Source organism: Amblyomma maculatum, unplaced genomic scaffold, assembly GCF_055883805.1.
Source record: "Amblyomma maculatum isolate TAMU_Amacu unplaced genomic scaffold, ASM5588380v1 scaffold_15, whole genome shotgun sequence".
Taxonomy (NCBI): domain Eukaryota; kingdom Metazoa; phylum Arthropoda; class Arachnida; order Ixodida; family Ixodidae; genus Amblyomma; species Amblyomma maculatum.
The window spans coordinates 1,319,953-1,342,211 of NW_028146740.1; the positions used below are offsets into that span (position 1 = coordinate 1,319,953).

At 45.0% G+C, this 22,259-nt stretch overlaps 1 protein-coding gene and 1 long non-coding RNA gene across 3 annotated transcripts in view; both read left to right on the plus strand.

Annotated features, from left to right (window-relative positions):
- The window catches only part of LOC146171905 (uncharacterized), a 263,996-nt gene that overhangs the window by 118,263 nt on the left and 123,474 nt on the right, over nt 1-22,259 (plus strand). The gene's annotated exons all lie outside the window — the stretch shown is intronic.
- On the plus strand, nt 14,750-19,687 carry LOC146171908 (uncharacterized). The gene is made up of 2 exons (XM_084586150.1): nt 14,750-15,656; nt 16,219-19,687. Exons 1-2 carry the CDS (start codon nt 15,536-15,538, stop codon nt 16,425-16,427), a joined length of 330 nt encoding a protein of 109 aa, XP_084442276.1. The 5' UTR covers nt 14,750-15,535; the 3' UTR covers nt 16,428-19,687.

The window sequence follows — 22,259 nt, forward strand, 5'->3', positions numbered from 1 at the left end:
CCCCTGCAAACTTCTTAGTCTCATCCACCCACCTAATTTTCTGCCGCCCCCTGCTACGCTTTCCTCCCCTTGGAATCCAGTTTGTTGCCCTAAGCGACCATCACTTATCCTTTCCTCGCGCTACATGTCTTGCCCATGCCCATTTCTTCTTCTTGATTTCCATTAGAATGTCAGTGACTTGAGTTACTTCTCTGACCCACTCTGCACGCTTCCTATCTCTTAACGTTATCTCTACCATTTTTCTTTCCATAGCCCTCTGCGTTGTCCTCAACTTTAGTAGAACCCTCTTTGTTAGCTTCCACGTTTCAGTCCCATAGGTAAGTACAGGTAAGATGCAACTGTTGTATGCTTTCCTCTTGAGCAATACCGATAAACTGCTAGTCATAATCTGGGAGTACTTGCCAAATGTGCTCCATCCCAGTCTTATTCTCCTTGTTATTTCCCTTTCATGGTCCGGATCTGCTGTTACTACCTGTCCTAAATAGATATATATTCGCTTACTACTTCCAGTGCTTCGCTACTTAACGTAAACTGTTTTTCCTTCCCTAGGCTATTAAACATTACCTTAGTCTTTTGCATATTGATTTTCAAGCCTACTTTTTTACTTTTCCTGTCTAGGTCATCATTATTTGCAATTCATCCCCTGAGTTACTTAGCAAGGCAATGTCATCAGCAAATCGCAGATTACTGAGGTATTCTCCATCTACTCCCAAGCAACCACCGACATCCATCGGACGGCCAATGGCCATCCGTTTCGGATGTTCCGGATGGCCGATGGACGTCCGCGAACAGCCAGTGGACGTCCGTCGGCCGTCCGATGGGCGTCCAAATGGACATGTTTGTCTGGCCAATGAACGTCCATTTCGGACGTCCGTTCCCGGATCTTTCTCGCATATTCGCATATATGCTGCATGCATGCTTTTTTCGCTCCCACGAGGCAATAAAATAGAAAAGCAGCTTAAAGTACAACAGGCATATTTTATTGTAAAATATCTAATTCATCAATATGACGTAAAACTTGAAGCGCACATCCATCTTCCGTGATGAAGTGCAAGCAACCAGCTTTCTGCAAAAAGAGAGAGAAAAAAAAACAGGTTAGTAAATCGCCTGTAGCTCATGCACAGCATAGTCCTTGACTCGAGGTTTTCTGGAGGCCAATAACAAGAAAATTGGGTATTTCTCATATTGTACCTGCCCTACAACACTTGTTACAAGCAGTCTCAAATAGCGAAGTTCTGCCCTCCTTTCCCTTAGTTCACGCCAGTTATATCGCACCCGCTATCTTTCGAATATCACATAGATTCATCTGCAATGCTTCAAGGATAAAGCTAAATAAGCTAAACAGTTCAGAAGGCAGTATCATACAGGCCATACCTAAATTAAAATAAGCTGATAACGCGCTTCAATAATTTCAAGCACAGAAAAGGCCACTCGCTATCTGAAATGATTTTTTTTTTGTAGTGGTGCACAACTTTCAAGCTCGCGAGCTTCGGCGATTATCGCTTATCGCATTGTACAGGAGCAGTTATGCATTTTATCACTGTAATGCACTGCAGCGCAGACTGTGCCCTCGCAACCTGCAACTTGCATTGAAAAATGCAGAGCATGCCACTTGCGAAGGCAAGCATATTAAAAAAAAAAATCTTTGAAGACCGACTGTACCCAGCGCCTTGGTTGACGAAAACAAGGAGGTTGGTTATAAGCTTCGCAAGATTGTAAGAGTGGAACGCGATAGCACCTCCAGCAATTTCCTAGTTTGCTTAGAGGAGAGGGAGAGCCAACTCAATAGACATACACGGACGCCACCGCGCCGATTACTCCTGGTTTTCGGTGTAACTAGTTCCTTAATGCTATCGCGTTGAAATGTGTCAGTAGGTTCACTGCGCTGTTACATATTCATACAACTTTCGCTGCGCAGATTTTCACAAAGCTCGATCGCAGTACTCACTTTCAAACGCGGTCGCTTTCGCCGGAGTCGTCCGTCCTGATGTGTTGTCGTCGTGAACCACTGTTGCTCCAAGGGGGTAATCCTTTCACACTAGGAACTGGCACAACTGCGCAATCGTTGTCCTTGCAGCGCACACAGATGGGTGAAGGCATTAGAGCATAGTTGCGTGCACCTGCACAGAACTAAAAAACTGCTGCCGCGAGACAGCCGGCAATGGCGGCACAGAAACACGTGGTACGAAACTACGGCAGAAACATTCATGCGCAGAAATAAATTGGCCGTAATAAGTTAACACTATATTTTTACTGAATATTGTTAGTTTATTTAAATAGGTACCTTTCTTGTGAGGATATTCAAGCGAAACCTACCATCCCCCCTCCCCTCCCACACACACGCACACACTGCAATGGAATACGCAACTTTCAATCAAACAGTACGGCCGCCGGCCGGCGGGACTGGCGGGGATTTCAAACAGCAAAAAAACTATTTTTGTAAAGACCCACAGTGCAAGGTAATCCGGCGCTTTTGTTCGCCAAGACGTGGTCGTGGACCATCGTGGATGGCGAAGCCGCGCAGGTGGTACATGTAGTACATACGTTAAGGCTCAACTAGAGTAACAATTGAAGATCACGACCGCCGCTACCAACGGATACAACGAATTGCGGCATGAAAGCTGAGAAATTAATGACATCGCCCCATACTGTATGTGCCAGAGTTTTTTAGGCCAACCAGCTAATCATTTGGTATATAATACAATTCGCTATCTCAGGGGCCGAATGGAAGTTGCAAACCTAATTGGATTTTCTATTGGAATTTTGAGTACCATTTGGAAAATCCGAATGGAATTTTACACGCAATTGCAACTATTTGGAATGCCCAATTGGTATTTGCAGAACCATTTGGTTAATCCAACTGGACTAATCCATTGGAGAGGTGGTGTCCAATATTGGGTCCAGATGTAACCATTTGCAGGTCCCAATTGGCCCCAATGTTTTTCTTTTTTTTTGACCAGGCAGGACACACCTCGAGCATTGAAGACAAGTGTGAATGTTGAAACATAATTTTGTCAGCGAGGAAATATATGTCCTGGAAACATACTCGTCCGTACGTACATCGGACGTACACCTCGTCTCTCATGCGGATATACAAAAACGGACGTAGTCTGTACCTCCCACGGACGTACGAATACGGATGTCCGAAACCGGAGGTTGTACGTATGTCCGACGGACGTACAATTTCGGAAAAGGACGTTCGGCTCTAGCTCGGACGTACAACGGACGTCGGTGGTTGCTTGGGCTCTTATCCCTAACTGCTCTCATTCTAGATGTCTTCTTTCTTAGATTCTAGCATCTAGATGTCGCTACATAAATTGTTCATGTTTTTTTTGTGCACCTATTTCTGCTTACAGCTTTTTCTTTGCTTGTAATGTAAATTATTTGTGTTTATTTGATGAATCCCCCCCCCCCCTATGTAATGCCCGCAAAGGCCCTTAGGGTATTTGAAATAAATAAATAAATAAAAAACAATATATGGGTGTGTAGTGCTAACAGTAAGTGCTGGAGTAGCTCGGTGCAGTAAGCAGCCAACAAGTGTGGCAGTTACGAGACGAGACGTAGTGTTGGGTTGAGTGCTGGGGTATTGTAGCGTATAAGTGTGTATTGCAACCCAGATTCAATTTCAGTTTGGTGGAATGACTATACAGGTAATTCATTGGGTATAGGGTGTGGCATGTCCAGACAATACCAACGACAATGGCAACAATGTGGCCTCACAGATTGACACTCATATGTTTTAATTGTAGCTATAAATGTTTTTCAGTCACTTAACAAATTGCTATCCATAGCAGAAACAATACTCATGCACTGAAAAATAAAATGAAAATACTGAATATAATGCACATATATATACCTTGGTACATGTACTGTACATGTAGGGAGCCAAGGATGCGAAAGTTGTCCAGAATAAACGAGCGGCTGCGTCTCCAAGACTGCTGACAGTGAAAACAAAAAATGGCATATACACATGTAAACACTGAAATGAAGTGAGTGCTTTACCAAGCAGCATTGCATATGAGATATCAGCCAAAGTTTATAGTTTACTAACACGTATACAGTAACAAGGCAGCTGCAAGTGACCTGAAGGAAGTTAAGCAAGCTACCTTCCTGGCCGTATTTTGGCAGCTCGCTGCATTCGTTATTCTGGGCCTCAAGCGAACTACTGTATATTGTGTCATAGTGTATACATATATATTTTTTATTTTTACCTACCCTGCCCTTTCTCCCTCTCGTTCACCTCTTTGATTTCCTCTACCCCTTCCTCACTATCCCTTCAATTCCACCGCCCCTGTTCAGGTGCTTTAGATATCAGATACCGGGGCTGGCAAACATCTTTTCTTTCCTTTTGTATATGTAATAAAATAACCACTAAAACAACAAATGCTGGTAATGCTAATCATCTTAAATTAGAATCAGATAAGCAGATAAGCAGCAAGCTGACACAGTATAGTGCCTACGTTGTCGTGTTGCGCTGTCGCAAGCTCCTGATAGAAAAAAAAATGTATTTGCGCAAAGCTTTGTTGGAAACAATTTAATTCCTTCCAAAGTCATTTTTGCTATACTGTTTATATATCCATACATGTTCTGATAAAACACACGAGTTTTGCACCGTCTTCAGATTGCTTTCCAAAGCTAGAAGGTGGCATCCATGCCACAGAGATATAAGTAATTGACAAATTGCACGCTAATTTCAAAAACAATTAAGTACCAGGTTGCTGTTTAGCTTAATGCACTGCTAAATGACACCTCTCGCATTGATTTCGCGGACAAAAATGGACACGACACCCACCTACCGCTGCACTCAGCGCACTATGTCAAAAAACAACAGCAATGACAATGGCTTACGTGAGAAGCGACGGCCGATGTCAGATCGTTGACGCAGACATCGCAAATTTGCTCGGCACCCATGAATCGAACGTCCGACTTTTGCAGTTGAATGGTTTAATGTTAAGGGTGCGTTGCACTACCTCCCCTGCAGCAAAACCACGGCAATAAACTGAGAGACTTTACAAACACTGCCCGAATGCGCCGACGACGGCGTCGTCCAGAGCTCGTTAATCCAAAAGCTCTGGACGCCGTCGGCGACAACGAGGAAAGAGCCGAAAAGCCCGCCAGCCCGCCACGAATCTGGGGACAAATTCAGACTCAACTAGGCACATAATAGTCAGCATTTAGGTACTTTGTAAAAACATGGCGTTCAATGCGCTTGGAGAAATCTAGGGACAAAATTTTAGTCGAAAAAACCCTATTCATGGCGGGTTTTAGTCTCGCTAGTCTCGCCCCCCGATTCTAGAGCACTATACCCCGATCCTCGATATTCGCCTTCCCCTGGCGGCGCCATATTGTCTTTCTGATTGGCTCTGAAAAGAGTCACGGGCTTCAAACTTGTGGCGCGAAACCATCAGTTGAGGCAAGCACTTTTAGCGGTTACGTCAAAATGACGTAGCCGTGAAAATTGATTTCAACCGGAGCTATGCTTGTTGCCTGGATGACAAATACGAATGATTTTGGAGTGGAAACAAAGTTACTGATGGTGGTTTGGAGAACACTTACGCTCGATTAACCAATGTGATGAAAATAATGGCATACTGGGAAGGAGCGGATGCTCAAATTTGATTGGCTGGAGCTATGTCACGTGAAACACGTGATACGCAAGCATATTTAGATTACGTCAAATTGACGCGTCATGACGTAACTGATGTGCCGCCATTACCGAAAATGCTGACGTTTGGCCGCCATAATTTCGCCGAGTGGCGAAGTATTCTAGTACTATAGTGCCTAGAATATACTGGCTAGTGTGCCGAGGGCGCGCGCTGGCGTGTCCGCCGCGGTGATGCCTTCCCGCCGCCACCGCGGGGCGGCGCTACCAATAGCTAAGGTGCTATCGCTCCGCGTTCGCGGCCTCGGCAGCATAGGCGGCATATAGGTCCGGATAGCGCGCTGCGCTTTTCACTGCGAAACCTGTCTCTTGACGGTTTAAGCGCACTTTGTGTCTAAAAACAGTCTTGGTGGAAGGCATTCATACCGTCCTAGTACTGTGCGGAGAAAATCATACGCTCAAATAGCGCTCGAGGAAGCGTTTAACAAATACTGTCTGGTCCATGTCTGCTATATATCTGTTTTATTTATTCAGCTGAACCGGATAAGGTCTTAAGCAGAACACATATTCCTGATATCCAGCGAGAGAAGAAATTTGAGAAAACCACCTAAAGTTGACACGTTGGTTGCAATAGTTTGTTAATCTTTGATTAAACGATCGAGTCCGGGCCGGATTCAATATATTGCAATGAAATATTCCGATGACGATTTTATTTGATCTAGAGCCACTCGATTGCGATCCACGCATCGCGATTGCGGATGTAAGGTATCGTATGCATCTTCCTTCTGAGTGAGCGCTCAGTCAGCCCAGGTGGTTGTCCCGAATTATGGGAACTATATTCTCAATCGCGATCTAACCTGGAACGGATCGACGACGACTGTTATTGTCCGTGTGACACAGGTATCAGAAAATACCCTTAATATTTTACACTGTTCATTAATCCAACTTTGAATTTTATTTACTCTTCGGTCTTTTCTTATGGTCCATGGTATATCGCGATGCCGCAGTCAAGTGCTACGAACGTCAATACGTATACGGGCCTCATGCTTTCGGATAGGCTACGTCGACGTTTCTGCAATTCAGTCATGCTTATTGCTAAGGTGATATATAATCAGGTTAGTGACGTTTTATAGCGTCACATTTATGCTACAGAAAAGAAGGGCGATCTTGCTTTTTCGTAACATATATTGCACGCGCGCATGTTTTCAAAGATCGCATATGCGACAATAAACACAAGCAGTCTGAATCTGACTTCAGTTTTTGTTCTTACTCTTTATTCATTTGTTTTATTAGGAAGTCACTTAATTGTTGCTTGATACATAAATGATTATTATGCGGTGTGCTTTCTTTTGTAACAGAAGGAAAGGCAAGAAACAAAAGTGGTGATTGTATCACTGATTCTTTTTTTATTAAGTCTACAATATAGTAAAATTTGAGCTAAAAGGCGCAGCAACAATAAACAAGTAAAAATATAGAAATGCACCGCTAAAGGCTTTGGAGAAAGGCCGCACATATGACACCGCAATAATTTTAAAGTAGTCTGATACCAATTTTTGGTGGTATTTTTTTTTTTTTTTCACTTGCTAATGATGCGCTAGATATTCCTGATTAATTCTCCACGTGGTTTCTCGCTTACCACCGCTAAGTAATTTATAATTAATTTTACTTTCTTCACCAGTTTCGGCTTCGCTGTTTCAGCAGCCGAGCGGTTGTTGTACGGTCACAATTGTATAGGTCACGCGCGGGATTAAAAAAAAAAAAAAAAAACTTCAACCGCAGACTCACAATTATTAGCTCCTCATTTTGCGCTTTCAATAGAGCCACTTGTTCTGCGCTCCACACCAGTTTTCTCTTAGCTCTTCTCAGAGCGCGAGAAATGTTGCAGCATTTATTTGGCTAGTTGCATGCTTTTTCCTTCTTTATGCGCACCTTGTGTAAGCCTCCGCTGGTATTTGCATTAAGCGCAGCTAACCCCTTCAGAAGTGACGGTCAAACGACACTTTTTCTGCAAAATATATTCCCATGAATTATATGTGCTTCCTGAATCAGCTGGTTGCAGGCCACATTCGGAACAAAGACCCTCCAGTGCACTCTACCTATATAGCTCTATCTTCAGCTTTATATATTGTTGTATTATACGCGCTTGTTTTTTTCTTTTCCGAGAATATACACTATTGTGTCCACAGAACTGCGTTCAGGCTTCCAAAAGTTATCACTTTTATATGTACAAAGTGACAAAGTTCTTTTTCTTTTTTTTTTTTTTTTAGGCTCGAAAGCGCGTAGGCTACAGATCCAGCAGGTGCTTCGGTTAATTTGGTCCAAGTTGCAGGTATGTAAATTGAGTCAAACGGATCCCGAGGCTCAAAGCTGCACGTCTGCTGCTGCGGGCATGAGTTCTCGCTCGGCTCTTTTGCTGCCAGCTCCTTGGAAGCATTGTCAAACATCCTTGGCGGTGCGTGCGTGGCTGTCGTCTGCACCACTGGCATTACGGCACTGCGTTTTTGTCGTTTAGCGGCCGGTTGGTCACAGAGGTTCCTCAATTTTCTTTTCGATGTCTTCTTAGGCAGAAGATGGTTCGGATAATGGTCGAATAGCGTTGGCACGGTTTCGGGCTTAATTTGTGGTCTATCTCTAGCGAGCTCGTTGACGATGCCGTTTACTGTCACTTTGAACGTTCTCTCGATGTAGCTCTCCTCAAAATATTTTTCGCAGACAACACACGTCGAAGTCAACCTGCGGTCCTGTCTTTTAATCAACCGCTTCCACTACGCAAGCTGCGCAGGGTCCGATGGCACACCGAACAAAGAAACCTAGTCCTGAGCGGTAGCCACTCCGACAGAGCGACACGAAACATGTCTTTTCCCTGCCCTGATGCTTTATATTTAGCATCATTAGTCGTTGCAAATTTAATTATCTCATATGAATGCAAGAAACAGAACGACTAAAACAAAAGAACAGCGTAGACGCGTCCAAAGCGCTCGAACCCACTGATGGCTCGGCCAGCGCAGCTGCGGCAAATCAAGGGCGCGCCGGCGGCCGACGGCGTCAACGGCACCTTTACGATGAGCAGCGCCCCTGGCGGCCAAACTTGGAAGGCATCGCCGGCGCGGACACCACCTCCCATTGAGAGAGCCCTCCGCACGGCACACTAGCCAGTATATTCTAGGCACTATACTAGTACACTGTAGCGAGGTGCCCGAATTATGCTAATGAGACGACAGGCAAGCTGATTTATGCAGCCGTTAGCCTACCGTAGTTTCTTAGCTTGTTATTAAAAGTAAAAGGATAACTTTATATACACCTTGCATGGCTTTTTAAACGCAATACAAAGGCAAATTATGAGCGCGTATGAAATAAAGGACGTTTGAGACAATCTCTAATGGGGGCAGAAGCGTCCGGCCGCGTGACGGCGCTAACTGCTTTCTTATTTCAAACCCTTTCTTCCCATGGTAAGAAATCATTGGTCTGCGCGGTTATGATAAGCCAGCAATGGCGGCGGCCGTGGAGGCACAGAGTTAATACAAAGACTCTAGAGGTATAGTGTTCTAGAATTGAAAAGTGTGCCGTCTGCCGCCGGCGAGCTGGTCGTTTCAGCGATGACAAGATAGAGGGCGCTGTGTGCAGGAGGAGCACAGTGAGCGCGGAGCAGACAGCTGGGTGAACCGCCTTCGTCACCGCTAGTTCAATCGGACTCCGAAGGCGCGTAGCAAGAAATTGTGTCGCTTTAGCTCCCACACGCTTGTCTAAATGTATTAAAACGGTTATGTTCACGAACAAAACAACTAGTTCCCTATAAAATAAGCGGCCGTCGACAAATTGCCGACGAATTGACAAGCAACGGCGAGATATATTTCCTGAACGTATTGGGTGCTTTATTTCTCGAACACTAGCGGGAGGTTCAATGACGAATGTCTAACGTATTTCTATGATCATGTAAATTTTTAATATTGGATGCACCGGTTTATGCGGGCTAGACTGAAGTCTTCCATCGACGCTCGCACGTACTGTAAACGCAGTGAATGGTGTTTTAGGCTAGGCTAGCGTACTTTTTGCGCCACATGCAAATAGAGGTATGCGAAGATTGCTTGAAGACAGAAATTATGCGAGCGCTTACTGATGACTTTATTTAAATGTGGGCAAATACATATGAACTGGCAGTCCTATTCAAAACGAAATGAATGAATGAGAGCAGATAGCAATGAACGAAACCACATAATGGACAACGTGAAAAAAAAATCGCGACTTAGTGCAAGAATATAGTACAAACGTATAAAACTGTACAGAACTATATGAGAATAATCATGAACTGTACTAGGCCGTGAAAAAATTAGGCTGCTAAATTTGAAAACACACAAGTGAAAGGCAGAATGATCAAAGTCCTCAAACACGATGTCTGCTCTTGTTTTAGCGACTTGGCATAAAAACGCAATCGCATGAGGACGTAGAACTTCACTATGTTAAGTGTCATTTCTTTGTCATGAGTAGGGCAAGCAAACTGGGAAACCTCTGCGCTTTGCAAAAACAAAGCAAATTCACGCATGCTATTTGCGTTATTCTTTCTTGAACTAAAAAAAAAAAAAAACCGTGAAAGACTCTTCCAGCGTGTGCACGAGCTTTGCAAGCTCCGAGGACGGCTAAAGAAGACCACCGTGGTCGAAGTTTGAGATAAATTGATTTTCTTCTTTTGTGCCACGCACGACTTACTTGAAATAAGATAAGCGGAGCAAGTACTGCATTTTGACTTCTTCATGAACTTTTTAGCGACATATCCTGCAATATACGCTATGAGACGGCTAGAACTGTGCCTATGTGACGTATCTGTGGTTATCTAAAGGAAGGGAATTCAAAGTAGCTTCGACGTCCTCGAGCCTTCTCTCGTCAACCAAACGGTCAAGCTCACCAATAGCATTTGAAAGAAGCTGAGTAGGTCTCTCGCTTGTACGGCTAATTCCAAGTAAGGCATTTACAATTTCAGCATTACAATTTCCTGTCTTTGGGGGCTTCGCTAAGTTGTAAAATGCCAGGGCATTAACTGTCACTAAAAATTGAGCCGGCGTGGGATGATCGTTGCAGCCATTAAATTGCCTCACGATGCCGAAGAGGTTTTCTTGTTTGTCTTGGCTTAGTCTCGATGTCATAATGTATGTAAAACCGGATTTTGCAGATAAGTAGTCAACGAGGTCGACTGTGGACTGCAAAGTTACCCGAAGGCCTTCCGCAGTGCTGTTGCTTATAGGGAACCATGCTTTGAGTCAACCATGCTTTGAGTGCATTGCGAGAAGGGAAGGGTTCGAATAGGGAAGGCAGCAGAAAGAGCGCGCAATGAGCAAGAAGAAAGAACGAAAGCAAGGAAAAGAGCACTCAGTAAAAGAAGGGGCGGGGGGGGGGGGGGGGGGGCGAAAGTCATACAAGACGGACGGAACTATTACTGTGCTCTCTGCAAACGTGTTTTCCTGCTTGACCAATCATCGCTCTTTGCTCAACAACGCGCCATAGTACAACAGCCAGAGCAGCAACGCGATGCAACAAAATTCACGCAGGAAACGAGCCGCAGGAGCAGACGCCCCAAGCGTTTCCTCAGCGGCGCGCGCGCTTGTGATGCGCTCCTACGGCTGACAGCGCCACCTACGCTTTTCATCGCTCCGGCGACCACGTCGCTCCCATTGCCGCGCGCCGAAGACGGCACACTTCCCAATTCTAGAACACTATACTAGAGGTATAGCAACGCTAATAGAACTAAGATCAGTTGCCAAACTCTCCGGGTTCTCCATGCTGCTGAAGCGGCGCGTCAATTTTAACGCGAGGTGGCGCTGCCGTCGAAACAGGCTCTATCTAGCCGCTGCTTGGCCGCTGTCGAAGTACAATCAAACGTTGCGGGCCCGACCGCTCGGCGTAGCATGAAGCATTCGGGAATGTTAAATTACTTGGTGTCCTAAATGCCGTACTTATCGTTAATTACTCACAGTCACCAATCAAGTCTGAACCGTGTGTGGCGAGCATGCTGCAAAACTTTACTGCAGGTGAGCGCTGCTCAGGCAACGCTACCGTTGTTTTTTTTTTTTTGTTTTTGTTTTTTTAGGAAAGTTGTTTTGCTAGTTTCTTCACCGAAGTGGCATATGAGAAACGTGCAATAATGTTAGAGATATGATCATTGCAAGGTGCATCGTCAGTTCGAAGTATGTTTCTGCAGTTCTGCTCAACCGCATGCATGTGCATATGTTTAACAAAAAAAAAAAAAATACCAGCGTTTTTGCAGCAAAGAGCCGCATTGTCTGTGGTGCAGTTTAACGGAATAAACGAATTTTGCGCATTGCATTCATTTCGTCAATAAGCATGCATGTGACTTTTAGCCGAGCGCCGCGCGCAATCTGTGCCGCGAAAAGAGCGAACTTCTGCTTCTTGAGTTGTCGGTTTCTTTCTTCCAGCAAGAGAAGAGAGCTTACACAGGAGGTTAGACGCCAACAACTCGAGACAATAAAATTTAGTCTTTTTGGGATTCCCAACTGTGGGTTTATCGTTACTGGCCTGCGCCCGCGTCGCAAGTACTTTTTTTTTTTTTTTGCGACCTTTCACGCAGTGGGCTACAGATAGATACACAAGTAAATGTAATTTTACATTTTATTCACAGCACGTTTTCACACTTTACTGAATGCACAAATTACAGCAGGCGAGACTTCTTCCTTGCATTTTTAACCTGACTACTCACATTGCTCCTCTCGGATAGGAATCGTGTGTAAAAATGCATCCGCATTACCAAATAAAACTTCACCACTTGCACAGTGAACTGTGCAGGCTACAACCTATTCGGGGTAGCTTCCTGCTCAAAAGCAGGTCAACAATTAACCAGAACAGATTTCCAAAAACTTTTTCTGTCTTTGTTTGTCGCTCGACCACTGACTTGATGCCAGTCACCAGTTCAGTCAGGGAGCTTGAAGGGTGCTTGAGCACTCCAGGGACAAGTGAGCGCTTTTCAGTTAGGGAAAACCTTCGGTACACATCCTTCAGCGAGGTTCCATTTGCCCCTATCGATTTTTACTTCCTTGCCATTAATGATATGACTGTACGTCTTCAGTATGTCTTCATCGTAGAAATGAAGATCGCACACACGTGATTTGTCAGAAAGTTTCCTGTCAACACGCGGAATCGCGCGGTCCCATGTCGCACAAAGATCCGCGTCACGCGGAGCCGAGAAAAAAACGCCTCGCTGTGTTGTCAGTGTTGTCGCTCTTGTAACCGCTCGCACAGCCCGGCACGCAGCACGTCGGCATGGTTACTGTAGCCCCTTCAACTTTGCATGCTAGCACAGGTAGCACAAAAAACGATCACTGCAGCAGCCGAGTCGGGAACGCACTGTACTCATGCTGCCCGCACTGCACGTGTTCAACCCACGTTCGGGTCGACGAGAGCCTGGTAGAACAGCAGCGCCACTAAAAGCAGCCAGTGGTGGCGGCGCCGCGAAACAGCTCTCAGTTTGGCAACTGATCTTAGTTTTATTAACGTTGAGGGTATATTCTAGGCACTATACTAGAGGGAAAGCTGGGCAGGGAAACGAGCTTCTCACTGGTTCGCCGCCATCATCAAATTTATCATTGTGGCCAGCACAGTTTCTACTCACTGCGTCAAAAAGGAACAAAGGTTTGAACAAAAGTTTTAAAAACCGCTGCCGATAACACAACTGTAGGAAATTTCTATACATTGTTTTCAAGTTTCAAGCATATTATATAATCTTTCAGGCACCTTCTTGGCCATAAAGGAATGATATAGAACAATTGGAAACCATGTTTGCGAGCAGACTTAGCAGATCAACAGTAAACACACACGAGCACCCTTTGACATTTACTGTATGCAGCACTAGCCATCCCGGATAGACCAAGGGCCGTTGCTGTGAAATTCGTCACCTTTTTTTTTTTTTTTTAATATACTGTGGTCGTCGTCTTGCGCCAAAGCAAATTTCTGACATATTTTCAGGTGATCGGGCACAGAGGAGATGCATGTGCGCTCGACGGACGAAATGCGTGCGAAGCGCGAAACAATCGCAGGGATAGCCGGCCTTGCGATAACAACTCAGAAGAATCAGGACAGCTATGTGATGTTACAGTAGGTACGCGACGCAACATATCACAAGAAATGCTCCACACGCGACGATTCTGCCGTTGTTTACAGCACCAGTAGCCGCCCGCCGTCGGTTAGCTGCACGCCGCCATCTTCCCACGATCCAAGTTGCCAGCTTCAAACCATCTTCATGTGCCAGATTTAGCAAGTAAAATTCATCTGGCAGCCAATGAACAGTGTGATAATGGCGGCAATCACGCGGTCACTCCTCGAATGCATTGGGTGAACGGGCAGCTTTCCCTCTAGAGTCTTTGTATTAACTCTATGCGTGGAGGTAGGCATGTTCTTCTACCATGCATGGGGTGCTTTCTGAGACGTCTAGCAAGACTGCTTCGTAGACGTCTACAGGTTCGCGTATTGGAACGCGTCTACCTGTTTACGCCTAGCGTCACCTCGCGGCATAAAGGTTGAACTAAACCGTTTTAACAACTATTATAACGCTGTTTTCTTTAAAGATTTATGATAATACAGGTAAAAATCACGTTTTTAACGGTTCGCCGATTTTTTCCAGCAACAATATTACATGTGTAATCGCCACAACGTAGATAGACTATTAATAGGTTAACTTGTAGCAGACCTACTTCTCACGCAATGAGCCCTATCACGAATTGACGGAAGAGAACGTTAGTCCGTTTTTCCTTTTTTATTACTGATGCTGAAGTGTACATGCTTCTCAGATGTCTCATTCACACAGCTGTAAGAATGAAAACATGCAAAATACTGTAAACTTGAGGGGATTACGGACGAAAGGTGATAACCGGCTACAGCAAACGAAAAACTGTGCCGTTACACCTGTTGTCTGTAGTCACTAGACGAGGAAACCAAAGAAAACAACTCGTTTTAATAATGTACAGGCACAAAAAAATCAATGCGCAACAAGTCGGCATCGTCAGGCGAGTTCGTTCTTCCGAGATTAACTGAAAATCCGCGGAAGTTTGCTGCGGCTACTACAGCAAGATAGAAACACACACGTGCGCCGTACAGCAGCCGTCCTGACTCTCGGCGAGGTGCCCAGAAAGTGACGAGTTCGTCGATAACATCACAACTGAAGAAACTCGTCAAGTTAAAAAAACCAACAGCATCCAACGCAGCTTTCCTCTTAAGCGCGGTAAAAGTATCTGCAGTGCTATGAATCTCACGACCATAAAGACAGCTAAATTAGCCTCTAGCTAGCGCATACATTGACTTAACAACTCACGTTTGAAAGATCGTTCATATGCATATACTCCGGCGTTCGCAAAAAGCACGACCACCGTACAACTACTGCAACAACCGCACGCACGACTCGCTCAGCGCGAAACGCGCTCTGTCCGCCATGTTTAGACAGCAAAGTAGTCTGCATCGATGTTGACTTCGGCGAAGCCGTCTTCGCGAGACTGCTTCGCGAGAATTGGAACGCGTCCCAAGATGGCGGCTGCTCGCGTAGCCGTCTAAGTAGACGTCTACGAGGGGGTATTGGAACGCACCCGCTTACATTATAGTATAGTGCCAATTATAGTGAACTAGAATATATATTATAGTTGTCTATAGCTTACATGGAGGAAAAAAAAAGAACTTGTACGCTTATGAGTGGTCTTCGTGCCGTTCGTCGTCTACAAGTAGTGATCGAGGATTTGCTGCAGCACAGCAATGCTGTCAAATTGTCTTGAAAGATAGCTCGTCAGTATAGTCAGATCTGTCATCTGACGAGGAGTGTAGTGTGGCGGCTTTCCAAGCTCCGAGGCGAGAATTGCCCTGCGCTTGGAGTGTTGAACTGTTGAGCTACAGGTGTTTCGAGTGTGATCGCCAGTGGTGAACGCCTCTGATGTTGAATGGCACGAAATGTATTCGTTCGGCCGAGCGACGAGCTCCCGGAATGTGTCGGGCTTCTCGATGGGTGTCGACCAGCAAGGCAACGCAGTCAATCTGCTGGAAATGGTGCAGCACGTCGAGCATCACAGAGGTAAGCGCAATAGGAAAACCTGTAAAGGTGACTGTTCATACAGTGTCATTCGCATTCAAGTTGTACGCAGGCGGGAAATATACTCACAGGACGCATGCGGCGAATCCGATATTTTTAATCAGCATTTTGCGTTGCTTTTAGCTGCATATTTCTACGACGCATTATAATTTTCTTCAACTACTCTACACTGCACGAACTTAAAAAAAAAAGAATTGAGTGTGCTTGTAGTTGTCAAGATTTCTTGGTTAATGGTTTCGACGACCGAGAAAGGAAAAACAAGTGAAATCGCCTGATACAAGTCGTTCCTTTAATTGCAAAAAAAAAAAAAAAAAAAAAGAAAAAAGAAAAAGTTAGCCGTCACAATACAATTTCCGCCACCAAGCCGTCTTTACCTGTTACGGAAATGGTTCACTTAGGTTTAGGTTTTGCACTGACCATTTCTTGCATTCATAGATTACACTTTACCGCAGCATAGCTTGCAGCTTTGATGATTTTGAATGTTCCTGTGCCATGCGTGTTTGATATTTTATTTGCATATAATTTAGGCACTAAACATTTGCAGGTGATCGTGTGGACCTTGTGCAGCCGTTGCAGCACTTCCGATCCGAGTCATCATGTGGGCGAGAAGTCCTGGGGCCATATTCAACATCATTAACCTCTCTGCTAGGCTTGTATAATCTGGGAGGCCACGCCTTGTCCCTGGACGGCCACATCAGATGTGAAGTGCTATGCAGATGGACAGCTCTTTTTGAAGATCGTTACAGCTTGTAGTGTGTGCAGATCACATGACATTGACGCCACCTGCAAATGGTAATCGCAGCAGGAACATCAACAAGTACAAGGAAGAGGACGTGCAACATTTATATTAACTCGGACAGGAACAACTTGATCACCTGCACTTGAGATTTTCACTCGCTGTCATGATTTTGATATATGCCACAAGGGATCAATGTGCACATTCTTACTGCTTCATGTTCGATAGCATACTGCTGAAAAGCCGTCCAAGTCTTAATTTTTTCTGTGGTTTTGAGATATAACCATCTCTTTGGTGTACATTTTGTTGATAGCATGTGCAAGAACCAAGTTCAGCTTTGGGGTGGCGCAGTGGTTACGGCGCTCGACTATTGCTCCCAAAGACGCGGGATCGAATCCCGGCCTCGGCGGCCGCTTTTGAATGGAGGCGAAAAGCAAGGCGCCCATGTGCTGTGCGACGTTAGTGCGATGTTAGAACCCCAGGTGGTCGAAATTTCCGGAGCCCTCCACTACAGCGTCTCTCATAGCCTGAGTCGCTTTGGGACGTTAAACCCCACAAACCAAACCTTTCCTTGGTGCTATAATTTTTTGTCTACCATCTGTAGACATACTGAGTGTATTCTTCTACAAGTGCTGTGGCCCTTGCTGAGAGCTGTCATTCTTTGTTGTATAGTTTGCTTTTTTGTGTTCTGCTTAAACTCAGTGTGCATTTTATTAAGTGCTTCATGTCAATGAAACACAGGAAGGTACAAAAACGTTCTCCTTCTACCTCCAGAAGTGCCATTCTGAGTAGGACGTGCGGGCACCAATAGTTCACAATTCACTTTGGTGTTTGTGGCAAGCAGGCAGTCTGCGATGTACTACTTCAGTGAGAATATTTGACATACGTGCACCCTGGTGGATGTGTCTGCAGTCGTTTACCATAGCAGAGTCCATTTCGTTACACCTATCTTGTGTGCTACTAGGGTGAAACGTGAGGTGCCCACTGTGTTTTTCCACAAACTGCAGAGTGAAGCGAGCTGTGCTTCTTTGTATTTGGTTGCCTTTATGCTTGTTTTCTATTGCTTCCTTCATATGCTGAATGTAGATGAACAGCAATCAACTAGTTTTCCCGAGGATAATTTGTGCATCTATTTGGTGGTCATTGTCTTTCATTGTTGTATGCACGGAAAATGAGGCCCCCGCCAACTTGTCAACCCATTTTGGCAATTTTAGATTCCACTTTTGCAAAATTTGCCAGTTTCATTTTGCACTGCTATTACTGATGCTTTGTAGTGATGTTAATCAAGATCCCAGATAACCTGTTTAACCTCTGCATCATTTGTGTGGCTCGGCTATCAATGAACATTTTTGTATTCTTCAGTTTTTTCACAAAGGCAACTATTGACTTCTCTGTTTTGTAACTAGGTGATATCGACGTGCATGTGCACCCACTGGCAAAAGTTCTTGAAGGTGGCTTCGCAGGGGAAAGAATGCATTCATTTGTGTACGAGATAAATTGCTTGACATTTCACGTTTCACTATATAACCCATAGTCACAATAATGATGCACAAGCGCAGGAATGAAATAAAAACTTTTTGATAAGATTGTCCTTCATAAATTTTTGACTGCAGCTCTACAAAATGCTTTGCTCCTTTTGTGCATTGCTACATATCTTGTTCCATAAAATATCTCCCTCCATGATAGCGTTGTGTGTAGGCCTTCCGTACCCCTATTATGAGGCTGCTATCTGGGCCAGTTGCTTCTTGACACATTCTTGCTGCTGCCACATGCCCTCCGGCACTCACATATGTTAAAAGAGGGTTGGTAAAGCTCACATATTTATGCTCTAAGCCACTGGAGCATGGCTTCATCACTCGAGATGTTTATCGAATGATTGCAGCTGTGTATAACTGCTTCATTACTTTTTTTCTGTTAGTTGCTTTTGTAGCCTTATCTTCATTGTTCTTTGTGAGCTTTAAATTGAGAATTTTAAGGAAGGGGCATAAATTTTATGCCAATCACTTTCATTTCATTTATGTAGAAGCACTTTCAAGGAAACTTGTGTTTCATCATCACTTTTCAACATTTTGTACCATTGTGCTAGTACTGAGTTGTATAACTTTTTGCTCTCATAAGTGACAGCTGCACTAGTTTCACTTACACCTATCCTATTGTCACATGTGTTTTCTACGTTATCTAGTATCCCTATGCTTTCCTATTATATCAGCTTCAGCAATCCTCTCTGCATTTAACCCTCAGAATGTGTTCCATATTTTGCACGTCTGCTATGTGTACAGCCTAAATTGAACACCACAATATATTCTTAAGATTGCATTCAAAAGATAACTTCCTGAAGGTACAATCCTATTGAACACAGTAGACGTCATACTATCCATAAGTGAGCCATTCTTTTTCATGATGTATTGAACAATTTGTGAACAAAGCGATTTCATTTTATCTTGACCACATTCATCTGTTGTTTCTGTGGTACAGCCTCTGCCACAGCTGCATCTATAACTCGGCTGTTGGCACTGTGGTCAAATGTCTTGCGAGCCAGCAGAGCCTAATGTAGCGTAGATGTTCAGCTATTGGCTTCTTGCTTTTTTTTTTTTGATGCAGCAACATTAATGCCTCTTTTCTGCACAAAACGCGACGTTGTGAGTGGAAAATCTTGGGCACATTTCAGACAGGTGACATGGCCGAGTACTCAGTGTGATGTCTCTGGCTTCACCTTTGAGATGAATGTGTGAGGTGATAAACCTTGTAGGATCTTTGGGTAATAAGACAGGCAACCCTTAGGCCATGGAAATGCATCCGTACAGCTTGGTTAGAGAGGGCTTTATAGGTATCTAGACAAGTGGTCTTCCACATAATTGGATAACTTACAGGCATATGCTACTGATATGTATCATAGAATAAATACTAGGTGTTAGCAGTAGCAAAGTCGATTCACACGAATGAGAGTCTGCAGACAGGAGCCATAAAAGCTGTTGTGTCATAGCGGTAAATGCTGAGCTTGCATGTCCCCACAATTGTTTTTAGAGCATGAAGTTTTCAAGTGCTGTGCTGGTTTGCCTGATAGCCGTCACATTGAGTGACTTGCTGAAATAATGCTTAAGGCTTGTCTTCCTGAGACAAACATTTCTGCTGTTTGGTAGACTGCATAAAGGGAACATTCTAGGTGTGGCAGGCATTTATGCACAGATAAAATCATTCTTACACACACTATAACTACCTTTGCCCTGTCCATAACAGAATCAGGGAATACTTGCTCTGTCCCAGGTGCCGACTACCATTTAAAATACTGGTAATACTGCGGAACGCATAGCATCCCTTGACTGTAGTTGCAGCCTAGTGGTTTGAGCATTTGGGGACCAATCCTCAGTGGTGTTGGGTACTCATTGGTAAAACAGTGGGTGCTTGCTTTGCTGGTGCTGGGGTTTTCTTGGGCCAAACACTTGGAGAATGGGTTTTTGACCCTATCTTGTGTTCCCTTGCTTTGTATAACTAATTTCTCTTCTTTGGTCTCCTAGGCCGTGCCACCTTTCAGATATGGCGATGAGCTGTACAAGTACAACAATACTGTAATTACTTGAATGTGCCCCCGCAGGGGACATCTGTTAAAGCAGATGTTTGCGTGTACTGTGCGACACCACGGACCCCGAGCACCCACGCTTAGCCGTGCGTGGCATCGCCGTGTCTGGGGAAAAGGGGATCCTGGTGGTTGAGCCGATGCCGAGTGTTTGGACCCTTAAGGCCCCTCGGCGGAGGCAACACACCACTTTGGCCCACGCTTCCCACAGACGGCACCTCCGGGCTGACCCACCCGGGGGAAATCGGCAGTCGCCTTTTCCTGTCCTCCCCTCCATCTTTCACTTTCCTATCCCCTCTCTTACAACTGTCCTGTCTTCTCTTACCTTCTTCGTTTCTTCCTACTTCCAGGCGGCGAGGGTTAACCTTGTGTGGCTAACCACCCTGCGTTATGCCATATTTGGTTATAGTCGGGGTGTACGGCTGGCGTGGGCAGGACTGCTTTGCGAGTTCCCGTCCCGTCCCCTCGTTGGGCTCCGTGGTGGGTGGCCGCCACCCCGGCTGAACAAAAACTTACTTTATGGCTTCTTCTTTGCTCTCCAATGATCGTTCCCGAAAAAGGGGACGGACCGATGAAACTGCAAACTTCTTTTTAAAGAATGCAAACAGATTCCCACGCTTCCACGTGGTGCACAGTGAAGACCCTCAAAAAACAGCTAGGCAAATATCTCCTTTTGTCGTGACCAAGACATTGACTGAAGCAATAGGCCAAGGATACAATGTCAAAAAACTCCCAAATGGCGACCTTCTCTTGGAAATTATGTACCATCATCAGAATGAAAAACTCCCAACAGTAACCAGCTTTGGGGATTGCCCAGTTAATGTCACCAAACACCGCTCTCTAAACATGGTGAGGGGAGTCATTTCAGATGACGACCTAAAGTACCTAAGTGAAGAAGAACTCCTTGAAGGACTAAGAGATCAAAATGTCATCAATGTGTTCAGAATTAAAATCAGACGGGATAACAAAGAGATACCGACCAGGCACTTAGTCCTTACCTTCGAATCGAGCACACTGCCCGAGGCTGTGGAGGTAGGGTACACGAAGATACAACTGAAACCGTACATACCTAACCCGCGTCGCTGTTTCAAATGCCAAAGGTATGGCCACGGCTCACAGACTTGCCGAGGCCAACTTACATGTGCGAAGTGTGCCTCCCACGAGCATCCCGCTGAGAACTGTGAATCCGAAACGCATCTTTGCATCAACTGTGAGGGCAGCCACGCTGCTTACTCACGAACCTGTCCAACATGGAAACAAGAGAAAGATATCATCACACTAAAAGTCAAAGAAAACCTCACTTACAGGGAAGCACGCAAGAAACTCACGTCTACTCACACCCCAACTTATTCTGTTGTGACGCAAATGGGGGCAGCGTCACAGCAGTCCTTGGAACCTGCCCAGGTGACACACGGTGCACCTAAGGCAGGGACCGCTACGCCCCCGGTGGAAGTAGCTGGGGCTGCTCCACCACCCCCAAAGCAGGCTGCGCGGGCCTCTAGGTCAGCTGGCCCCAAGGTCTCTCCAGTAACGGCGAGATCTACCACAAATGTGTCTGTGCAGTCTGCACAATCGTCCAGCACGTCCGAGGACGCAATGGACACAACAAACGACGACCGTCCGGGGCCGTCAACATCTGACAGGCGACGGAGCTCCTTAGAGCGAACTAGAAAAGAAAAGGCCCGAATCACTGGGCCAGAAAAAACTTAGTCTTTCTACCTTCCTCATATAAAATGGCGTTCTTAGTCCATTGGAACTGTAGAGGACTTTTAAGAAACTACAGCGATATAAAAGACATTCTTGTTTCATTCTTACCCGCAGCACTGTGCGTTCAGGAAACCAATCTCGGTGCGCAGCATAAAAACATACTAAAAAAATATAAAGTTTTTCGCCGCGACCGAGAGCACGTTAGCAGGCTCTCGGGTGGTGTTGCTATCATTGTAAGGAATGATATTGCAGCTAGTGAATACAAACTTGACACTCAATTTGAAGCAGTGGCAGCCACCTTACTTACATTTAAAAGAATCACAGTGTGCTGCGTGTATGTTGAGCCACATCGAAAAATAGCTCTCAATAACTTAGAAAACCTTATAAATCAACTACCGGAACCTTATGTGGTAGTTGGTGATTTTAATGCACATTCGCCTTTCTGGGGAAGCGAAAAAATTGATGCGCGAGGCCTAATTATTGAAGATTTTATTCTATCTAACAACATTTGCTTACTAAACACGGGTAAACCGACCTACTGCTCTCCGAGCACGGGAAAGATGAGTGT